The sequence below is a fragment of the Phyllostomus hastatus genome, unplaced genomic scaffold, assembly GCF_019186645.2.
Source record: "Phyllostomus hastatus isolate PE091 unplaced genomic scaffold, TTU_PhHast_1.1 phas_contig_58, whole genome shotgun sequence".
Taxonomy (NCBI): Eukaryota; Metazoa; Chordata; class Mammalia; order Chiroptera; family Phyllostomidae; genus Phyllostomus; species Phyllostomus hastatus.
Window position 1 is genome coordinate 58,955,291 of NW_025333916.1, and position 22,169 is coordinate 58,977,459.

Below are 22,169 nucleotides of genomic sequence, written 5' to 3' on the forward strand. Positions count from 1 at the left end.
GACCCTCCGGCCATGTTTCCTCATGCCCGTGGCTTTACCTCTGTCCCTTTCCACGGCACTTCTTCCCGAAGATGCCTCCATTCCCAGTTCTATGTTAGATGTCTTCTCCCACTTAGCATTTGTGTCTCTCCTACTCCTAACACCCCACAGCAAGTGTCAGATTGTTTAGCCAAACCACGCAAAGAAAACTGTAGCTCAGCTTACTAGAAAGCCGAGAAACTCTTACCAAACATGCAGTGTTTCATGAAATCTGTGAAAGCAACGCTGGAGAGCTGCTAGAATAATGCAAAGCCACGAAAAATGCGGATCCGGCAGAGTAAGGCAAGGCGACAGCTGAGGAAGAGAAAACGGACCTGGGTGGTGACTGTGAGAAGAATTTTCAGACACAGTGGTCTGGCTAGCAAAGGATACGGGCAGTTCTTGGAAAAATTAGTGGTGCCTTTTAACATATTTGCAAAAACCCCACAAAAACCAATGTTCTTTTTGATCATTCTGTGAACGTCAAGCATGGAGGATGGGTATGGGTTATCGTATTGTTTTAGACCATATATACTTTTGGGGGGGGCGGGTTGGGGAGGCTTCCAGTCCAGAATGTTCCATTTACATTTTGAGTGACAGAACTGCATTTAGATCTTTTCTCCCACAAAGTGTTTAATCTCTAAGTCTGGCGTGTAACACCCTTTAAAAAAAAAAAATCATGTAAATGTTCGCTCAGTTTAGTAGATTGATAAAGGATGAAGGCTTCTTCCTTGTCTCACACACAGCCTCCTTTGGTTGAGAAGCACTTAAACGCTGAACGGAGAACATTCTCTGCCTTTCTTGATTTACAGATGTTTCTTCAAAACTCCGTATGCAACCAGCCCCAGCTGGCTGGAGCTCAGCCTCTGCAGATTGATACAATGCATCTGGCTTCAAGACCCGGACTAATCCCAGGGGCAGGCTCCTCTCTCTCTCTCTCTCTCTCTCTCTCTCTCTCTCTCTCTCTCTCTCTCTCTCTCTCTCTCTCTCTCTCTCTCTCTCTCTCTCTCTCGGAGAGTCTGGTTGGGGTGGGAGCTGAGTCTATATAAGTGGACCAGGCGCAGCCCTAACCCAGCACAGAGGGCGAGCCTGGGAGGGCGCGCTCTGCTGGGCTCCTCAGCCGCTGAGAACTCACCGGGCACGCACAGGAGGAGGTTCCATCCTCTCCCCTGCCCTGAATGTGTTCCCCACCATGGAGGTGAGATCGTTATTTCCTTCCTTTTGTAAACAGAGCTGTCGCACGTAAGACTAAGGCATAGTGGGAATAACTCAAATAAGGAGAGGACATGGAAAACAGGGAAGATAGAGGTGATTTTTAAAATCCTTAAATACATTTAACAGGTCAGCCAAAGCAGGTTCCTTTTCCTTGACCTGGGATTAAATGATCGGTTCAGAGGTCTGGGAGTCAGAAACTGGGGACAATGTTTATGAAAGACCCGAGAAAGCCATTAGGAAATACAATAGTACCACTGTTACTTCTTAGGGAACAATTCCCTCCAGTGGATTTTTGTGTGTTTGATTTGGAGCCAGGCAGCGAGCCCCTGTGATCTGACTTCTGTGACAGCTTCATTGAAAAAAGAGACTTCAGAGACTCGGAATCTCAGAGGGTCAGGACTGTGACAGTGGACGGCACAGGTAGTTGGAATGAAACTAAAGGTTTAGCAAATACACACGGTGGCCCAATGCAAAATGGCCACATGATAAAAAAAAAATTCCTACTCAACCAATGAGAGGACCAAAGACAGAAATCACTCTCTGACTATATTTCTGGGATGCAAAAATAACTGGAAATTGCTATTATACTTTTCTTATTGAAAACTTTGGTTTTTAAACTTTAAAAGTTTTGCAATATAATGCCAACACAAGAATTCCTCAGTCCTATCAGCTGCTAGGTTGCCTTTGTGGTCGCTTTGCTGTCCATTTGTGATGGGGAATCTGTGTTCCATGTCCGATGGGGCTGGAGCAGGGCAGGACGATGGCTCTGGGGGAGCTCAGACCTGGACTTAAGTGACTAAAAATTAAACACAATCACAAAGCTAATTTGCCCAATGTTGTGATGCTGGAATACCAAGTAACCCTACAAAGTTAGAATTATGGTAACATCTAATTTTTATTAGTGTCTTGTATTTTTTATTTAAAATTTTAGGATATTTGTTAGCTCAGAAACAATATGATGCTTTTCTTGGGGTCATCTAGCTAATATATCTCCTCCTAATATTTTTATTAGACATAAGCCAATTTCTTTATTTTATAATGAGACATCTTAATAATTGTTTTGTTTTTTAAAATTTGCCTACAGTCATTGATTATTATAGTATTATTCTGCCATGACAATAAAGTAATTATTTCCCTGAAAGTGGTATACAAAATTCTGTATTTGAAAGTACTTGTTCATATTTTTTATGAACAAACCTGAAGGGAATACTTTTGTGATACATTACAGAGAAGGGGAACTTGGGCTTTGAAGACAACACCAAAAATGATTTCCAGGTCTGGCCTTTTAAGGGGCAGCGTGCTTTTGCCCTGTCCTCCCAGCCATGGGAACGAAATTCAGGGAGGTCGTCCCAGAATCCCCTGGTTCTTTCTGTGTCCACTGGTTAGGAGATAACTTGAGTTTGAAGTGCTTCAGAAATGTTTCAGAGCAAAAAGGGCTTCCCTTTGACCCAGCTGTGGCCCAGCCTTTTACGATCTCCTCCCCTGATTGAGATGAACCCGGGGTTTGTGAACCTCAGGCCTGATTCTCCTGGGGCTGGCGTGTGGTCCAGCACCACGATGTCTCAAGTCAGGGCCTCTCCGCTCTCTCTCTGCACCCGGGGTTGATCTGATGTTCTCAGATGTCTTCGCTCATCAGACGGTGTTGGTATGTGTGCCTTTAAAAAACATGTCTTTCCTGGCTGGCGTAGCTCAGTGGATGGAGTGCGGTCTGCAAACCAAAGCATCGCAGGTTCAATTCCCAGCCAGGGCATGTGCCTGGGTTGCAGGCTGTGGCCCCCAGCAACCGCACATTGATGTTTCTCTCTCTCTCTCTTTCTCCCTCCCAACCCTCTCTAAAAATAAATAAATAAATCTTTAAAAAAACATGTCTTTCTCCATATTACAATACTACCTTACTGGGAAAAATAAGTTAAAAGAGAAGATAACAGATATTATTTGTCCACCCACTGGTCACCACTATTAGCATTTCAATCCATTTCTTTTCAGACTTTTATATGAACATGTACAAAATATACTTTATTAAATTGCTGTCAAAACAAATCTGGGTCTTCTTAGTCATTATATCATGAGCGTGTTCTCCTGTCATTAGAATCTATCACGTCCTTCCAATGGCTCTGGAGTACGCAATCATATTATTGGACCATTGTGCATTTATTGTTAGAAGAGTTGCAAATTGATGTTTATTTCTAATAAAGATGTAAGTAAATTGATGTTAAAATCTAACTTCTTCATTTAAATGGTGCCCTATGTTCAAAAATGTACTGACCAAGATATTAAATATTAGGAAATGCTAATAAGTTAACTTTGATTTTTCCTACTTAAAAAAGTGGACATTGAAACCCAGTGTATGCTACAGAAATTATTTTATTTTTTACCCCAAATGTGCTCATGGTTCAATAGACAAACACACATGACCAGACTTGAAGAAATTAGGAGGATGGAGATGGTGGTTGTAGCTGGAACAGGTTAGAAGAAGGAAGTAGCACTAATGCTCAGGCAGTGATAAGAAAGAATGAAAGAGAGAATTCTGGGAAATGTAGTTCCAACTTCACCATATCACACAGAATGAGGACATCACGTCTTTTCGACTAGGTAATTCTTTTATAGAGTCAATGCAGCTGTATGTCTATCTTTGTCTTTAATGTGTCTTCTAATGTGTCCCTTTGGTAAGACACTCTTTCCAAAGGCAAGAAATGACAATTGCTTCATTTTCTGGTCCACAGCTAGCAAATTCTTAAGAAATTCTTTTGGTCATTAGATTCAGGTTGTGTCACTCATGAACAGAAACTGACTTTGTAATAAGCCGGTGTTCGTGGGTTATAGTAAGTAGTATGTATATGGGGAAGGTGGTGTCAAGGGCATTTTTGATGGAAAAAAGATATTCCCTAAATTATAGTTGAAATCCTTTTAAGACATATGTAACAGAATCTGAAAAAAAAAAGATTTTTTTCATGATTCCTGATTTGGCTGGGAGTCAGAGGCCAAGAACAGTAAGTGCTCAGTGAGCCCCCATGTTAAAGTGAAGTATTAGACATTCAGTGCAGTCTTACAGAAAGAGGAGCCCTGAATCTGTCTAGTGTCCTTCGGCCACCTCCATCCTCGAGACTATGTAAGACTGTGTCCCTTTGAGTGTGAAGGATGTAGAGAATGACACCTCCTCACATCTGAGAAAATCTAAAGGCACGGGCCGGTTGACCGACCTGCCTTTAGCAGAACAAGCTACCACGGCGGTAGCAGGTGCGTCGTGGCCGTTGAGCACCGGCGAGAACGAGAGCCTGTTGCGGCATCTCACCGGCCAGATGTGGCCTCTGCCCGAGAGGCTGTCTGCGGGGAAGGCGATGCGCACAGACGGCCTCAGCACTGGAGCGGCCCCAGGGAGCAGCACCGCTGAGAGTCAGAGTGACAGCCAAGAAGATGAAGCATTTCTACCGGAGACCAGTGGTTGTAGATCCCCATCTCCGGTGGGGGTGGGGGGAGGGGCGGCATCCAAAAAAACCATGAAAACGCTGTGAGAGGCAAAGAACTGGTGTTTGAACATCCAACACCCCCCGATTTACCATCACCAGCCCCCCGCTGAATGAGTCAAGCAATGCCACCCCAATGAATCTAATAATTCAAAGAAGTTTTGGGGGGCTCTCTCCTCTTTCACTGCTGTGGCTCTGACTTTGAAGAAGATAGAGGCAGCTTGGGGTGGGGGTAGGTTGGGGTGGGGAAGACAAGCAGACGATCACTCCTCCCCGTTTATAAGCATCTAGGCACCGGGAATAGGAGAGAAATTTAAAATCGGATGGTACATTGAAATTTGACTATTCAGTTGTTCCACAATTTTTATTTTCTGAAAATTTGTTCATCCCTGGAAGTGACTCATAAAGCTATGAGACAAGCATTCCCAGGGGCAGGAAAATTGAGAACACAGAGACATATTGAAAAAAGAAAAAAAATGTAGTTTATAATTAGGGGGAAAAAAACCTTTAAGAGGTGTTGCTTTATATTCTGTGCTTCCCATGAAAACTCAGGATGTGTCCCAGCCTCCCCCCTGCACCCCCCGCCCCCCAGCCAATTTACTCATCTCCATAGTGCTCACAGCTCCTCGGCTGTGCCAATCAGAATGAGAGGCAAGAGGACGCGTAGAAGTACGGAAGACAGAGGTAGAGGTAGGTGAGAAGGATTTTTAACTGAAGGAAGATACCTAATATGAGGACGGGGGTCTCGGAGGGTGAAAGGAAGGCCCCGAGGAAAATGTTGGGAAGCCACTCCCCAGCAGCAGTGACAGAAAAGAGTTTGGGGGCAGAAGAGAAAGAATATTGGCCTGTTAACCTGAGGGGATAAGATGATTTTAAATTGGTTAAACTGGGTTATGAACGGAATGCATTTGATAGGCTCAGAGCACCTCCAGTAAAGATGTGAGCTGTGTTCCCTGCACCTTCAGTTGTCACATGAAGTAGGAAGATTCTTAAAAGGAACAGTAAGGTGATAGAAATCACCTGCAATTTCACAACCGGAAATAAACGATTATCCTGTGTCCGATTTCTTTTTAGATTTCTTCTCGATACACATCTGACTTTTCTAACAAAGTGTGCCTGCTGGTAGTGAGGTTTTACACACAATGTTTAGCGGGTGTTCTCAGGGAAAGACGAGGATCAAAGGCCTCAGAGGCTTTCAAAGGCCGATAAGGAGTAGGATGCGCATCGCCGCCTTTCTGGACGGGGCCGTGTCTCCGGTTCTGCTTCTTCGTTGATGAAGTTTATTCCCCCTCTAACTCCTCATCCCTGGGCGCTACACTGTCTTCCGGAATTTTCCCCTTTGGCTGTGCTCATGGGTGTTGAAGTTAGAGAGATGGACAGTGGAGAAAGGAATGCAAAGATCATGGGAACGTAAAGAAATGCTTGCAACAGTTTCTCGTTCTAGTGAGAGTTTTTAATTTGTGCATGACATCGCCCAGCTCCTAGCTGTTCTTACAGAAATGAATCGCAGAGGTAGCTGAACAGAATTATATTAAACACTTATTTTTTTCCTTGCTCCCAATCTTTTTTTAAAATTTTATTTTAATTGTTGTTCAAGTACAATTTTCTATCTTTTACTCCCATCCCAGCCCACCCACCCAGCCCTCCCCACCTCCCTCTCATTTCCACCCGCCCTAGTTTTTGTCCATGTGTCCTTTATACTTGTTCCTGTAAACCCTTCCCCTTTTTCCCTGAAATTCCCCTGAAATTCCCTCCCCTCTGGACACTGTCAGCCTGTTCTCAGTTTCAGTGTCTTTGGTTATATTTTGCTTGTTTGTTTGTTTTGTTGTTTAGGTTCCTGTTAAAGGTGAGATCATATGGTGTTTGTCTTTCACTGCCTGGCTTATTTCGCTTAGCATAATGCTCTCCAGCTCCATCCATGCTGTCGCAAAGGGTAGGAGCTCCTTCTTTTAAACCGGGAACTTAAAAGACAAGTTGAGTCATCAAGCCTTTTCTGTGGTTCTCTCACTCTTTGTATTCCTGAACCACAAATCTTGACTTGCACAAAGGAATTTGCTTTCAACTCATGAAAGTAATGCAAACTAAAATAATGCTTTTATTTTCCCCAGGCAATAAGTTTATTCATCTTGGTGGGATTTATAGGAGAGTTCCCAGTTTTTTCAAGGTAAGAATTTTTTGAATTGTGTGTGGAAATCGTTAAAAAAATTGTTTGTTTTTAGGAAATTCTTTAGCATGGTGATTTCTACATTGCAGCCTGAGTATGTTTATCTTTTCAACAAGCAAAAGCTTGTTTTATTCTTATTCTTACTTTGTTTTATTCACTGTAAGGAAGAGAGCTGAAGATGAAAAGCACCTCGAGGTCTTGTGCTTGTCCCAGTTGCACGGTTTTACCTGCATTTCAGAGAAGCTCAGCTGCGCTACACAGCTCGGAGCAGAGTCTGATCTTTACATACAGTCTCTGCAAAACATCCTTTGGATTTTAAAGGTTGAGAGTTTTCTAAGAAACTAGTTTTATTGGCTCTTGAAACCTGGAAAAAAGCAGCATCATTTACCAATGGCCTTGCTTTGCTTTCAGTCAGTTTGGTGGGACCAGACCGGGTCAGTTCACTTGATCAAACTATCCAAATATGTGTCAGGCTCTGTGCTAGTGACTGGGGACGCAAGGAGGGCTGAGCCAGTGCTGAGAGTCTGCGGCGTGACTCGGAGCTGGAAAGCGGTGGTTTCAGCACAAACGTGCTCGGGGGCTCTCTCCTCGAGGGGCCTGGACAAGGTGGGGAGCGTGGGGAGCACAGACAGGTTCCGGCCAAGCCAGCGTCTGTTACTAAGCCTCAGTGTTTGCGCTGCAGCCGTCCCCGGGGCCCAAACCAGAAAAAGAGAGAGTTCAGATTGTTCAAGGGTCCACGAGTCCAAGGCATTTGGATCACTGGTGCCACGTCAAGACTGCAGGTCAGCAAGGTTGGCTCCGCAGAAGCACCGAGGCACACCGATGGCAGACTGGGTCTCCTTACGTTTAAAGTTGCCTGACGGCCTGAGATAAGCGCAGATCACCTTAACTTGCGATGTTTCCAGGGCTAGAAATGTGCTCAAACTCCAGAAGTCAGGAGGCTTCTTTCCTTCACCTGTTGTCAATGTGCTTTAAGGTGAGGCTGCGTTAACTTCTTCGGCCTAAGCCATGACACAGCTGGAGTTTCGTCTTGCATGAGCATCAACTCCCTATTTTCCACATGCATTTTTTTGAGTGAAATTATTTAAGCTTGAATTTCCCCTCTATGGATGTGTGCTTCAGAAGTGACCTAAATGAACAGGGGAGCTTTTAAAAATAAATTCCTGTCCACTCAGCCTTGGCCAGTTTTCAGTACCCCATTTCTCACTTAGCGCTCCTGGTGTGAGCACTCCTGGAAGAGGTTCTGAAGAACTCTCCCATTCATCACCCAGAATCCTTTTGAAGACCATAACCCCTTCCTCCTTCATGTTCTCCCTTATACCTCTGAACTCCGGACACTCCCGTGTCTATGTTTCCTTGAAACATCACAGTGTCCACACTTGTTATGGAATCTTTCAAATTACATATACTGTAGTATGAATTATGGCTGTGTTATTCTATCATGGTTATTTGTTTATGCATTTGTATCTTAGTCCTCCCCTCTGTCCGTGGTTTGTGACCTATCTCTTTTAATATGTCTACAACTCCAGCGTCTAAATAGTGCCTGATACATTATAGGTGTTCAATAAACATTAATCTCCAAAAAAGGGGGTCTCTTTTTACATTTTTTAAAAAATACAGTTTTGGATACTTTTGGTTTCTCTGAGGAAAAGAACTGTGAAGCAATTTTTAACTGTATTTGCCTGTTTTTGAGTATTCTTGGCCAATGTTTGTGTGCCCTCTTGCTTCCCCCTCTGCCTGCACGATGATGACCCATTGGACAGCCCCGCCAGTCCAGTCAACTGCCAGTGGGATTCCTTTGGCCCTTGGTCGGAATGCAACGGTTGCACGAAGTCTCAGGTAGGACCATGCAGAAAATTTGTATTTATTACTTATGTGCTGAAATAGCTTAGGTATAGACAGACTGGCATTAACTTTTGAGTGCTATTTCTGTTCCTTGAAATTATAATTAGTAATTTCGAAGGAAAAGAAGTATAACTTGTATAGTAATTAAATTTGCAGTAAAGTAATTTTTGCATTCTAATTTTTTCTCACAGAACTTTTATAAATCTTATATTTGAGCCTAGAAATATGTGTAGGGTAACAATTAAAAGCAACTCACTAACCCTTGAGCTACTAGAGAAATAAGAATAGCATGAAATGAAATTAGTAGATAATTCAAAATCTGTTTCATGTTTACTGGCTTCTATTTTTTTCCCTTTTTAAAAAAGTTTTCATTTGTAATGAAATGACTTTGGAAATTATGTATATTTGTATGACACCAATAGTGTGGTGTTTGGAGTCACATTCAGGTACATAGAATTACATTAATAGTCAATATGAATGTCAACATTTTGGCTATAATTTTTAAACAATTGTATTGATTTTAGAGAGAGAGAGAAACATTGATTTCTTGTTCCACCAATTTGAGCACTCATTGGTTGATTTTTTCACATGAGCCCTGACCTGGGATTGACCCTGCAAATTTGGTGTATGGGGATGAGCTCTCACCAATTGACCTTCCCCAGCCAGGGCTCAAGCAGTGATGTCTGTTACATGGCAAACAACTTCCAGAAAGTAACCATCAGACAAAAAGAGACCGACCCATAGTTTCAGACAAGGCAAACGGCAGGAGGGTCTATGAGAACAGCCGCAGCTTTGGCCGAGGGTTTCTGGCATAAGCAATGACAAGGCTGCCAAAACCGTTCAATCCCAGCGCCAGAACCAGCCACTCCTGCTGTTGCCGCACCTGCACCAGCGCGTTTGGCGGCAGCATCAACGTCTCTGCTGATGGCACTGGTCCGAAACTCCCTGTGCGTTGGCCGCGACACCCGACTCGGGGCCCCGTTAGATACTGAGAGCCCATTCCGGTCCTCGCCTCTGGTTGAGAGAGCTAACACTGATGCAGAAATTGGTCTGGGCACAACTCTGGACCCAGCTGGGATCAGAGCCGGGCTGCGGGCAAGCTCAGCGCCGGCCACGGGGCCTCGTCTCCTGCTTCCTCTCATCCTGGGAGGTGGTGGCCTCGATTTTTCTTCTTCTTTCAAATAAACACTAACAAGTAGCAAAATTACTGCCTTGTTTTGTCTGACAAATGGTGAATGGCCATGAAAAATCAACCATTTTGCAATGTTTTAAAGCTTAATTTTTAAGTAACACAAATAAAATACCAGATCTGATCTAGAGATTGTTGAGTACTTCTAAAAATGTCCGCTTTTTCTCTTGCTATAAATTATTTATTGGAGAAAAAACAGAAAAGTATAGATAAAGAAAATACAGTTTATAATTCCACCATTTAGAAGAAACTAATATACCAGCATTTTGATATTTATTTCTCTCATATTATTTTCTTTGTTAGTTTATGATTTATAAAAATAGGATTATTTGATCATAGTTTTGTGCTCTATCATTTTAACCTAACATACTATTAGCAAGAATTTGAACAGTTGTATTACATTCCCTTATATAAATACACCAAAGTTATTTATCTACTACCTATTGTTTGATATTTAGATTATTTACATTTTTGGTTATTATAAGAAAACTTCAATAAACATTTTTTAAAAGATTTTTTAATTTACTTTTAGAGAGAGGGTAAAGGAGAGAGAAAGAGAGGGAGAGAAACATCAATGTGTGATTGTCTCTTGCACGCCCTCCCACCAGGGACCTGGCCCACAACCCAGTCTTGTGCCCTGACTGGGAATTGAACCAGAGACCCTTTGCTTCACAGTCCGGTGCTCAATCCACTGAGCCACACCATCCAGGGCTAATAAACATTTTTATACATAGTTATATATTCTCTTTTCTGATAATTTTATTAGACTAAATTCCAAAACTATAATGCTTGTTTTAAAGTTTCTGAGTATTTGAATGTTTAAATATTTTTTATAGAACTATATTGACATGTAACATTATAATAGTTTCAGGTGCACAACATTAGTTGATATGTGTAAAATATTCTAGAGGTGATTCTGTTTGGATAAAATATGTATTTAAATTTTATTTTTTAATTATTAGAACAGCAGAAACATATTGCAGAAGATAATTTTGAAGCATCATCATAATCACCATTTTCATCAAGCGCATATATTTAGTGCCTTCATGAGTGTTAGTCACAAAATAAGTCACACAAATGCAGAATGTGGCTCCTGGGAAATATAGCAGATGACAACTCTGATTACAGGCTGAAAAGCACACCAATGACAAGGCAAACATCCACTAAAACTAACCACAGACAACTTTGTGTAATTTAGGAAAGAACACTGAAGACAAGTAGATGGGACATATTTTTCATGTTAGCAATTTTTTTCCCTTTGAGCAAAGGTCATCAGGCAGTAGATTCATCCCTGGTTTATAAAATCAAAATTTTCATTGAGAAAGAGGCAGGTGAAAATGAAAAAGGGGTCATAAGGTCAGATGTGACAGGTGAGAATGGGATGGTGAGAATAGACTGTCATCAAAGTGGTGCTGGTAGATAGTGGGGAAAATGTTACATGTACAAACAACACAATCTGTGCTTCGGAACTTCAGGGAACGTCAAATTAATAAGCCAAACATGAGAGCTGTCTTCATCCATTAAATACAGAAACTACCAACTTATCCAGAAACTGGTACTGAGTTCCATTCCCCACTGAAAAATGCCAGAGCCGTGCCCAGGCTGATGGAAAAGTGCTCGGAGTTCGAATCATACGCCGGTGACCCTTCGCCCCCACTTCTGACCCAGTTTAAGATGGACAAATAGATTCAACCTATCTCTTCTTCGCTGTTGGTTTTTGCTCACAGTTTAAACTTTCTGGAATCTCTGATGGAGTTCATTTTTATTAATAGGGAAGAGCTGAGCATAAAAGATGTACCTTTCATTGCCTTGGCTGGTGGGGGGAGGATTTTGTAGATCTTTCTTTTGCTTAAACATTGAATATGTTTTAATTCTGATTAGTGCCTTTTAGGATGACTTGTTTCTTGCTTGGCTTGACGATGTTCTCAATGTCCCCTATTTCCCCCCACAGAAGTTTGCTTTTAACCTGTTTTTCCATTTGAGAAGTCAGTGATTTTGATTACCTCATAAAATTTCTTTGTAGATGTAGCTTCACCTTTGGACTACTTAAGCTTCTATTAACATACTTCTTTCTGGATTGTTTGGCCTGGCCTGGCCTTCCTGAAATAGGTTAGCATTTACCTCAACTCAATTGCTGCCACTTTTCTAAAATTTTCCATAACTGCATTTCATCTCAACCCCCTTCCCAATGCCATTCCCCGCTCTCCAGCCAAATTCATTGTCGCTTTTCCAATTAGCTTTTGGTACACAGCTTTGGCCAAAATTAGTCATTCGACATTGCGGTCTATTTGCATATATATTTACCCAGCTAACACTTTCAGGTTGCTTTCTTAAAGATTCACTAATATATATATATATATATATTTACTACTTACTCCAGACAGTAAATGTATATAGTAAATAAATATATAGTAAACACACATAGTAAGTTTACATACAGTCTGTAATAATAATAATCCAAATGTCACTGGATTCAAGGATACATGGGTCTGTGGGTTCATTGCTTTAGAGATTTTGCTTCTGCAGGACGCCAGAAACGTTTCCCAAACACTGCTTGTCCAACTGTCTGGATTTTTCTCGGATTTTATTTCTCAGGCGAAGGAATCTGTTTGTTTTTTTTTGTTGTTTAGACTCGCAGGCGGCCCATTGCGGTTTACGGGCAGTTTGGCGGCCAGCCTTGTGCCGGAAGTGCTTTCGAGACGCAAGCATGTGAGCCCACGCGGGGGTGCCCCGTGGAGGAGGGGTGCGGAGAGCGCTTCCGCTGCCTTTCAGGTATCCGTTTTCCGCCGGGTTAGCAATGCAGAGTGTAAACCCGAATGCTATTTGTTTGATTTGCTCAGTATCTATTGGTTGAATTTTACTGAATTATAGTGACCGATAAGTTAATTTCCCGCAAGTATCGGTGTCGCTTTTATTGGTATAATAATCACACACTCAACGATTATTCTTTCAAAATCAGGAGGAAGCTTATGGTAATAAAAGCAGGGATACCCTTTGTCTTTTGAAAAGAAATATGAGCACCGACAGACCCAAACAGTGCTTGACATTGCATTTTTGGTGAAGATCTACCATGAACACTGAGATTGCGCAAAAATGATGTTACAACCAAAATTATTACATTTATAAGAAAAGCAACTGTGATAGTTAATCAAGGAGCAATACAGGTCACCCCAAGGCAAGGGCGGTTGAAACATAGTTTTTCCATTTTTTGATTTATTGTCTGTGATGCATTCGTGCAATCAGATTAGTTCAACAACCTTTAGCAGACATTTATTATTCTTGTTATGTTCCAGATATACTGAGGAGGGTTGTGGGTTTAGAAATGAAATACATAGCCTCTTCCCTAAAAAAATAAAGTTTTATGAACAGAATACTACATAAATAGTCTCTGTGTTAGAAGTGCACCTCAACACTACCCGTCAAACTCCTATTTTACTTTCAAAACCCAAATGAAATGACCCTTCCTTTGGGAAGCCTTCCCTAAACTTGAACTGATAAAGCTAATTAACAAACACTTCTCTGTGTTCCCTGCACACCTTGCACCATCTGTATTCGGGAGTACTTGTCGGCCTGGATGTCTCTTGGCAGACTGTGAACTCTGAAGACACAGAGGGTGGGGCAAAAGTAAGTTGACGGTTGTGAGCACGCAAAATACAGAGTTGGTGCTTGTGTTATTATTTATCTATTAATTATTGTACTTTCCATAGGAGCAACTGTAAAGCTACTTTTGCCTCACTCTGTATTGTATAGGGTTTTCGCACCTGGAGTGCCTCGTGCATAGCTGACTCCCAACAAATGGTTGCTGCGTTGGGTTGAGTGACAGCACAGTGGGTGCGTGCTGTGCTATCAGGACCGAGTGTGCAGTGCCTGCCTACTCTGCGGACGAGAGGAAGCGCATGCATGGTAGCCTGTGGGACAGGGATGGTTTCTGAGCGGAGATCGTGTGTACTTTGATTCTTGAAGATAAGTGGGTAATAGGTAGAGAAAACCCATCTAGGCTGGGAGAATGTAGGTGCAGGGTCAAGGGCAATGACAGAAGGCCTGGCCTTGATTCCTGTAAGACTAGGGCATGGGGAGCCGGCAGGATGTCTGGAGACGATGCTGGAGAGGTGGTTGGGGGTGGGGTTGTTTGCCCTTCAGTGTGCCCTCAGAACCCTGCGCTTCTGTCTACTGCGACAACGACCGTGTTAAATGGCAGTGATCTGTGTCTTCATAGTCTTCCTGTTGCTTTGTAAAGGACGTTAAAAGCCTGACAGATACCCATTTTATCCATATCTGTATCCCCACACCCAGAAGAGTGTCTTGCGCAGAGTAGGTGCTACAGAAACACTGAGTGTTAACCTTTGGCTCAGTTCCTGTGCTCTCCAAGCTGGCACATCCGCATCGCCAAGAAGAGCCGGATTTGTCAGTGATTCCAGAAAAGAAACCGAAAGTTGGAGGGCAGGCGGGCACACTACCCTCCCAGTGGTTGGCACTGTATGATTTGGGAGGATTCAGACAGACTGCCTGCCCGCTGCTCATGAGAGAAAGCCTGGAATGGGAACTCAGGTTTTATTTTCGATTTTGTGTCTGGCCAAGGTGAGAGTCAATTTTGCGTGTTGCCAAATGAGGACAAAAATAATCACCAGTTTTCCCCTGGACATGCTGAAGGTTTAGGGCAAATTCACGCTGGCAGGCGGGGACGGCGCTGGGGATTGGAGGCAAACCTCTCTGACCCCACGGGGTGGTTCCTTCCTTCCCTCTTGCATCTTCTGTGGCGGCGTTCCTCGTGGGCAGGGCAGTGCATCAGCAAATCCTTGGTGTGCAACGGCGATTCCGACTGTGACGAAGACAGCGCTGATGAGGACAAGTGCGAGAACACGGAGAGCAGACGTTCCTGTGACCTCGATAAACCTCCTCCCAACATAGAACTTACCGGAAAAGGGTAAGGTGCTGGGCAACCTCCTGTGCACACTGGTGGGTTATAAGTCTTCATTTGGTTTTGCTTTATTTATTTGCTTTTTTTTTGTAAATCGAATAGTAAATCACCTGATAGTCAAGTCTTCGGCTCAGAGTTCTTTGCCACATCCCGAAACCCCCTTTTAGTTCCTATCTGTATACCTGTAAATATATATATATTTAGTGACCAATTGTCCCTGGACTGTCCTGGTTTTAGCACCAAGAGTCCTGCATCCAGGTAAACATCACAGACCCTGGAAACACCCGAATAGTCGGTCACACTGCGGGAGGGAGGGCGGGAGGAGGAGGGAGAAGGGGGGGGAGAGAGAGAGGGAGAGAGAGAGAGGGAGAGAGAGCGAGCGCTGATTCGGTGAAACAGGGCTACTCAAGAGAATGAAGACAGTAGCATGAGAACAGGGAAAGGGGTGATGTGTGTTGGGAATATTCAGGCTGAAAAGTGATTGCTCAAACTAGCTGAGAAATTTCATCTACAGGTAAAGTTGGGACTGAAAGAAATTCTGAAGAATGTTTAAGGGTCAGAAACCCAAGTTAAAATTTCAAGGCGTTAAAATAATCTATTATAGAACGATAGATGTAATTTTTTTTCCTATGATATTTTAAAATTCATTGCCAGAGAAGTGATAAAATTACTCTAAAGGGTCAATCAGTCAACTTGCTAAGAGACAATCCGTTGAAATTCGCTGTAGAAAGCTCTCCCTGAGTAATCTTAATTGTATTGGCTTTATCTACAGATTCAATTTAAAGCCAGCTGCTGCCCGAGATCCAAAAGGGCCGTGTGTTGCCCAAACATGTTCTTACACTGCAGAGATGTTGGCTTTTCCCAGATGTCAGTTTTAGCCCTTGTACCAAGCAAGGGAGGCTAGATAGTGAACGGTGTGCACTGGGATGCTGTTCTCATCATTTGTTCTCTAAGACATCCTTGACTGTGATGTATTTCTGGAGTTCTCTGATGATGCCTTTTGCAGCAAGTGCTATTTCTGATTTTAGCCATCTTTTCTTCCTTAAAAACAAAACAAAACAACAGTTACAACGCCCTCACTGGCCAGGTCAGGAACAGAGTCCTCAACACAAAGAGTTTCGGCGGCCAGTGCAGAAAGGTGTTCAGTGGGGATGGAAGAGATTACTACAGACTGAGTGGGAACATCCTCTCCTACACATTCCAGGTACTTCGTGACTTTGATTTTACTTATTTCTAACCCGGGACTTGCTGCTAGAGATCATTATTGTATGATGTTCCTTTTTTTGGTATTTGTGGAGAGTTTACCTGTGCCCGTTAGGCAGTCATTCTTATAAATATTTTATATGGACTTAAAAAGAACACATATTCGTCCTGGCTGATGTGGCTCAGTGGATTGAGTGCGGGCTGCGAACCAAAGGGTTGCCGGTTCAAGTCCCGGTCAGGGCACATGCCTGGGTGGCAGGCCAGGTCCCCAGTGGGGGCCATGTGAGAGGCAAACACACACTGATGTTTCTCTCCCTCTCGCCTTCCTAACCCTCTTACTCCCTTCCTTCCCCGCTCTCTAAAAATAAATAAATAAAATCTTAAAAAAAAGAACACATATTCTATAGTTCTGGGCAATGGTACTTTCAGACTGTGCCATGTGAGCTGAAATGTCGATTTGCCTCATTTTCATTTTGCCTCTGCTCCACGTGGGCCTGGGACCTCATGGTCTGACCCTGCGTGGGTGTCAAAACTCGGGTCCCTGGCCGTGCCTGGTACGATCATTTCCTTAGAATTGCCACAGTGTCCCTTAAAAATGCTTTTATTTTTAACTTGTGAAATATTTCACATATATACAAGAGAGTGTGAATAACAAGTCCGTGCAGTTGAAAAAACTAATAAAACAAATACCCATATATGCTCATCACCTGACTCAAGAACTAGAATATTACCAGTGACTTAAAGGTTCTCATTTACCCCTCTCTGATCAATTCCCCGCCCCACCCCTGCTCTCCAGGCAACCACTATCTTATATTTTATATTAATTATTTTGTTGTTGTTCTGTATATGTGTATCCCCTATGTCTTCATCTCTAAAAATTTGTGATTTAGTTTTGGCTGTTTTGGCCATTTATATAATAACTCATACAGTATATAGACTTCTATGGATTTATTTTCACTCAAAATTATTGTGTTGAGTTTCATTCGTGCTGATGTAGGTGGCATTTACAATGTTGTTCCCTGAAGTTTCTTATGCAAATGCCTTGAGCATTCTTGTGCAAGAGTGCCATGCAAATGCGGGAGGATTTCTCTAGGGCACTCCTGGAACTCAAGGTGCTGCCTGGTCTATAACATGCTTTACTAGGTAAAGGTTCCGACATGTGCCAATTGATGGCCCGCCAGCAGTGTGGAAGAGTGCTCTGCGCTTCCTGCCCTTCCTGATGTGGTCCGCATTACCTGCCTTTTATATTTCGCTGACGGCCTCAGTCAGACTCTCCTCCGGCTCCAGGCTTCTGCTTTTTCACATGCTCTTTCTATCAGATACACTGAAGCTCACCCTCTTCCTTGATTTTAGCACAAAATCTACTGATGCAAAAGCATTTAGGGCTTTGGAGCACATTCCTGAAGATTTGTGGGTAATATAGGGGAGAAATTTTTCTGTTGCAGTAGTGCAAACACATTCAACAAAAACAGTTGGCATCCTTTGTCTTAAAACATTTGTCCTTCCACAAGCTCAACTACATGAACTTCCGGTCTCATCCTGATTTAGCTCCTTCCTTTCTTTCTTCCTTTTTTTCTTCCTCCTCTCCTTTCCTTTCCCTCTTCCTCTCTCCCTCACTTCCTTCCTTCCTCTCTCCCTCCTTTGCTTGCTTGCTTCCTTCCTTCCTTCCAACTGCGGAGATTGCTTTTATTTTGTCCTGGAGGCACTGAGCAGGTTCACAGTTGCTCTTCTTCTTGGCCTCTTCCTTGCTGTCTTCTTCCAAGTTCTCCTCTCTTAGTGCTTTCCTCCCTTCTTCCCAGAATGCCCCAAATTTCCAATTCATTGCTTCCTACCTATTATTTCAAAGTTTGTAAACTGAAATGATTAGGATATTCAGACAGAAGGACCCTTGTTTATCAAAATTAACCCTCTCCAGAAAGCAGTTTTGATTATGAACAGCGATCTCACCATCCTCCAACTCACAACAGAAGAAATTACATTCAAGAGTTATTGAATCATGAAACCGATGTAGAAAATAGTCATAGTTACCAATTTGAATATCTCTTGTGGCACCTGCACTATTTTTGTCAATTTGTATAGGTGTGCTCCTCACAATGTCTTCGGAAGACAAGTGATATTGTATAATTTTATCCATGTAGAAATTGAGGCCCAGAGAGAGGACTTTAGCTGGTTTATTTGAAGTCACAAAAATCATTAAGCAGTAGAGTTTGGATCCAGCCTGTCAAACTTAGCAGCCCCTTATTTTTCTACTATATTTTACTCTCCCAGTGCATTGTATTTCATTGTACTTCAGTTCTAAATTCTACATGGTGAATAATACATATTCAAAAATTTTTTTAAAGATTTTATTTATTTATTTTTAGAGAGGGAAGGGAGGGAGAAAGAGAGAGAGAGAAACATCAATGTGTGGTTGGTGGGGGCCGTGGCCTGCAACCCAGGCATGTGCCCTGACTGGGAATCGAACCTGCCACACTTTGGTTTGCAGCCTGCACTCAATCCACTGAGCTATGCCAGCCAGGGCTAATATTCAAATTTAACCTGTGCTTGGAAGGGAGAATGTGAGATAGGCGTTTGTAGAGGAAATGTTCTCTTTCTATTTGTAGGAGGATGTGTTGATAATTCTGTCATAATTCTAAGAGGGAGAAATGAAAACAAGTATGTATGTATTTGGGTGTAATTCAGGAAGTTACAGAACAATGAGAATAGAAAGGAAGAGACTTTGTGACGTGGCTGGAAGGCAGGCGTGCCGGAGTCCCCAGCTTCTGAAGACGAGGGATGATCTGGGAACCGCACGTCCTGACATTGGTTTTTCTCCGCATGGCTTGGTGCTTGGGTTGACATCTAAACACCTTTCCAGTCACTGGATTTGTAGTTGTTTGTCACCATGGAGGGGAATTATAGGCTGTTGGTCGTGAAGAATGTAGATGTTTTGAGGATCCAGCCTCGGGGAAGCGAGAAGGGAGCAATGGGCAGCGGGTCAGTCGTCAAAGTGCTAAACCCAGGAGGGGTGTGGGCTGGTGACCATCCTCCACAGTTCGGAGATTGACCTCGGGCCACGGGGGTCAGCTCTCGACAAGGCAGAAGGTAACCTCTGGTTTGTTGGAATGTAAACATTAGTAAATAATCGTATAACAGAATCAGTAGACCTCTGTTAGAAGCTCTGTTTTGGTTATCAGCATTAGAGTTTATTCAGGGCAAACCCAGAGTCAGCCGCTTGCTTTTGCTGAGGCGTAATTTCTCATTCCTCCTGCGTTTCCCACCACAAGGGAGCTTTTGAAACATAAGCACATTCCTGCCCCAGGCTCCCTCTGGGAGGGGTCAGTCTGCTTAGTTGACCCTGGGAGGCGGCCGAAAGATTGGTACTGACTCTCAGCACGAAATGAGTTGTGAGTAGAAGATTAGGGTGGAGAAAATAAATAACTTCCCGGGTCTTACTGTATTTGGCCTTGAATGTTCTTTATTATATTTTGAAGAGAAATCCTACCTGCATATCAAGTGAATAACAAAAACATACTCTAAAAGCAATTTTAGCTACGGCTTAATTATTTTATCTTCTGCGTCCCCTGTTTAAACTCTGTTGAGATGTCTGAGATCTCTAAATCTAGCTTGTTAACCAGCAGTCATTTAAATAATAATAAAAGTATGTGCATGAAGAAGCATTTATATGTGAAGAATGATTTTAAGTGCTTTACATCGATTTTCTTCTTTAGAATAACTCAAAGTAGGTACTGTTATTTCAATTTTACAGCTGAAGAAACCGAGGCAAAGCAGTGCTGAAACACGTAGCCCTGATCATAGATAGAGGTCGCAGACGGCAGGCGTGGGGCCTGGACTCTGGAAGTGCATGTGACTCCAGGGTCCCTGCAGTTTGATGGGGTTAGAGTACGTGTAAGTGTTGCTAGGAATGAGACGGTAGAGAAAGAAAAGTTGACGTTGTAGGGGAGGGAATACTCAACTAAATATGTCCTTTGAAGAGGTGGGAGGAAATGAATACTGAGAAGAGACAGAGAAGTTAGCCTTAGACGGGAGGAGAGACGTTTGTGGAAGAAAGGGAAAGAAGAAACGTCAATCACTGTGTAGCTGGGTTAGCCAGAAGGTTAAGAGGACTCTGTCTGATGACAGAGGTGTTTGTAAAGAAAGAGGTTCAGTTCATCTTCTTAGAGGAAAGGAAATGGTTGTAAGGCTGGAGGATGGAGGTAGTTGCAGAACTTCTGGAACCGTTACTGTAGGAAATGGGAGAGACAGAAAACATTGAATAGAGAAATATAGGACTGCTAGACTGTGTTGAAGGTTCCACTGAGGCTGGAAATCATGAATGGACTTACAGGGGCGGCGACCTAGAGTTGTGTGATTTTTCTACGGTGGGGCTAAGCAGTTTGGCTGCAAGCAGTGAACCAAGGTCGGGTGTTGGCCAGACAAACATCATGGCAGACACACATATGCAAGGAAGTTAAGTTCATTGGCAAGAGAATGGTTGAAGTCATAACTGCAACAGGAAAGAGGTGAAAAAGTGAAGGTGCTGATAAGGAGAAAAGAAAGGAAGAGAAATTGATGAGCTTGTCTGTGAAGCTGAATGACAGAGAAACAATAGAATGAGGGTCAAACGAGTAAGCGGTGTTACAGTGTAGGATGTTTGAATTTGTGATTTCAGAGGGAGCCCAGAATCTAAGCTGGGGGGAGAGAAGTATTAAGGAAAATTTAAGATTATACTACTTTGAAAAAAGATGATTTTTGCAGTTGTGTGTAGAGGGCGTGGGAGTGAGGAGATGCTGACCTAAGTGGCTAAGAGGCTTGCTTGCATAAATCATAACAGACTTGGAGAGTTAAACCTGCTACTGGATCACACAGAACATTCCAAGACAAAATCCAAATGCTTTCATTGCTTCATATAACCTATTTCTATTTCTGTTCTTCTCTGTTAGGCAAAAATAAATAAATAAATAAAACAATCAAGAACCAAATGTTTTATACTTTTTTAATTGTAGCCTTGTTACTTTGTTCACTTCGGGGCCAAACATTAGCATCAAAGGAAAATGGAAGATGTTTGTACACAGATGTATTTCGTGAATCATGTGAAATTGCCATTATTGATACCATGTCTCTTGCTTAACGAAGAGTCATTACAGAATGAACTCTGTTCCTTATACTCCCACAGGCCTGGTCTTAAGGACAGACACCACGGCTTTGTGTTAGCGAAGACCTTAGTCCTTTGGAGATTGTATGAAGAAAGTATCCATATGAAAGTGTCTATGATAAAAGATTCTTGATTATGTCCAAATCTTCATCTGCTTATAGCAAACCTTTTCATTTTCTTTATAGGTGAAAATAAATAATGACTTTAATTATGAATTTTACAACAGTAGCTGGTCTTATGTAAAAGAAACATCAACAAGCTATTCATCATCTGAAAGAAAAACATCCTTTTTTGGACTTTCAAAAAGTTCTTCTGCTTCTTCTTTTTCTAGTGGACATTACAATGAAAACCAGAAGCAAAAGGTCAGTAGGAAACATTAGTAAACGTTTCCATATTTTACTGGTTTGGGGATGTATAACATTAACAAGTGTGTTTGCCGAAAGCACCAGCTTTCCTTTTACAAATGGGGCAATCGTGTCTTCTCCAGAGACAACACTATATATTTCTTTAAAAGGTACAGTCTCGTCTTGTTAACTCTCCTTGAATATTTATTTATACTTTTATTTTTTCATTAAAGTGCCTTTACTTATCTCAAAACCTAAAAAAACCTTACTTCCAAATCTTCTAGTTAAAACTTAGTCCTAAGTTTCTCATCCATGATTACTGATGCTACCATTTTAAGTGTTGTAACTTTAAAAATCCAATTAGTATGTGCCTCCTAAATGCTAATCCTAGAAAAACTTTAAAATACTTCATTGCTCTTGAGATACCAAAATTTCACATAAGGAAGTTAAAAGACTTAAGATACTTTGTTGATTTGAAATGTCAAAACTTTCGTCTTGGGCAACCCGAATAGTAACATGAATCGCACTAACTGATATACACTTATTGCTGAAAACAATTTCAGGCTGATGATCATTCACAATTTGCATATTTTATCTCATTCCTAAAGTCATTACCTTGATTAATAAATCACACAAGGGAGGTATAAAAGAGTATTTTGTTTGTTTTATGACTAA

At 42.2% G+C, this 22,169-nt stretch overlaps 1 protein-coding gene and 1 pseudogene across 1 annotated transcript in view; one reads left to right on the forward strand and one right to left on the reverse strand.

The window, feature by feature from the left end:
- Positions 1–1,064: 1,064 nt before the first annotated feature.
- Positions 1,065–22,169, forward strand: part of C7 (complement C7) — a 53,885-nt gene continuing 32,780 nt past the window's right edge. The window contains exons 1-7 of the mRNA XM_045847989.1: positions 1,065–1,216; positions 6,806–6,861; positions 8,625–8,700; positions 12,526–12,667; positions 14,672–14,819; positions 15,879–16,017; positions 21,336–21,512. Of these exons, the coding sequence (XP_045703945.1) occupies positions 1,211–1,216; positions 6,806–6,861; positions 8,625–8,700; positions 12,526–12,667; positions 14,672–14,819; positions 15,879–16,017; positions 21,336–21,512 (744 nt within the window). The 5' untranslated portion in view covers positions 1,065–1,210. The remainder of the gene's footprint in view (positions 1,217–6,805; positions 6,862–8,624; positions 8,701–12,525; positions 12,668–14,671; positions 14,820–15,878; positions 16,018–21,335; positions 21,513–22,169) is intronic.
- Positions 9,393–9,848, reverse strand: LOC123824911 (annotated as a pseudogene).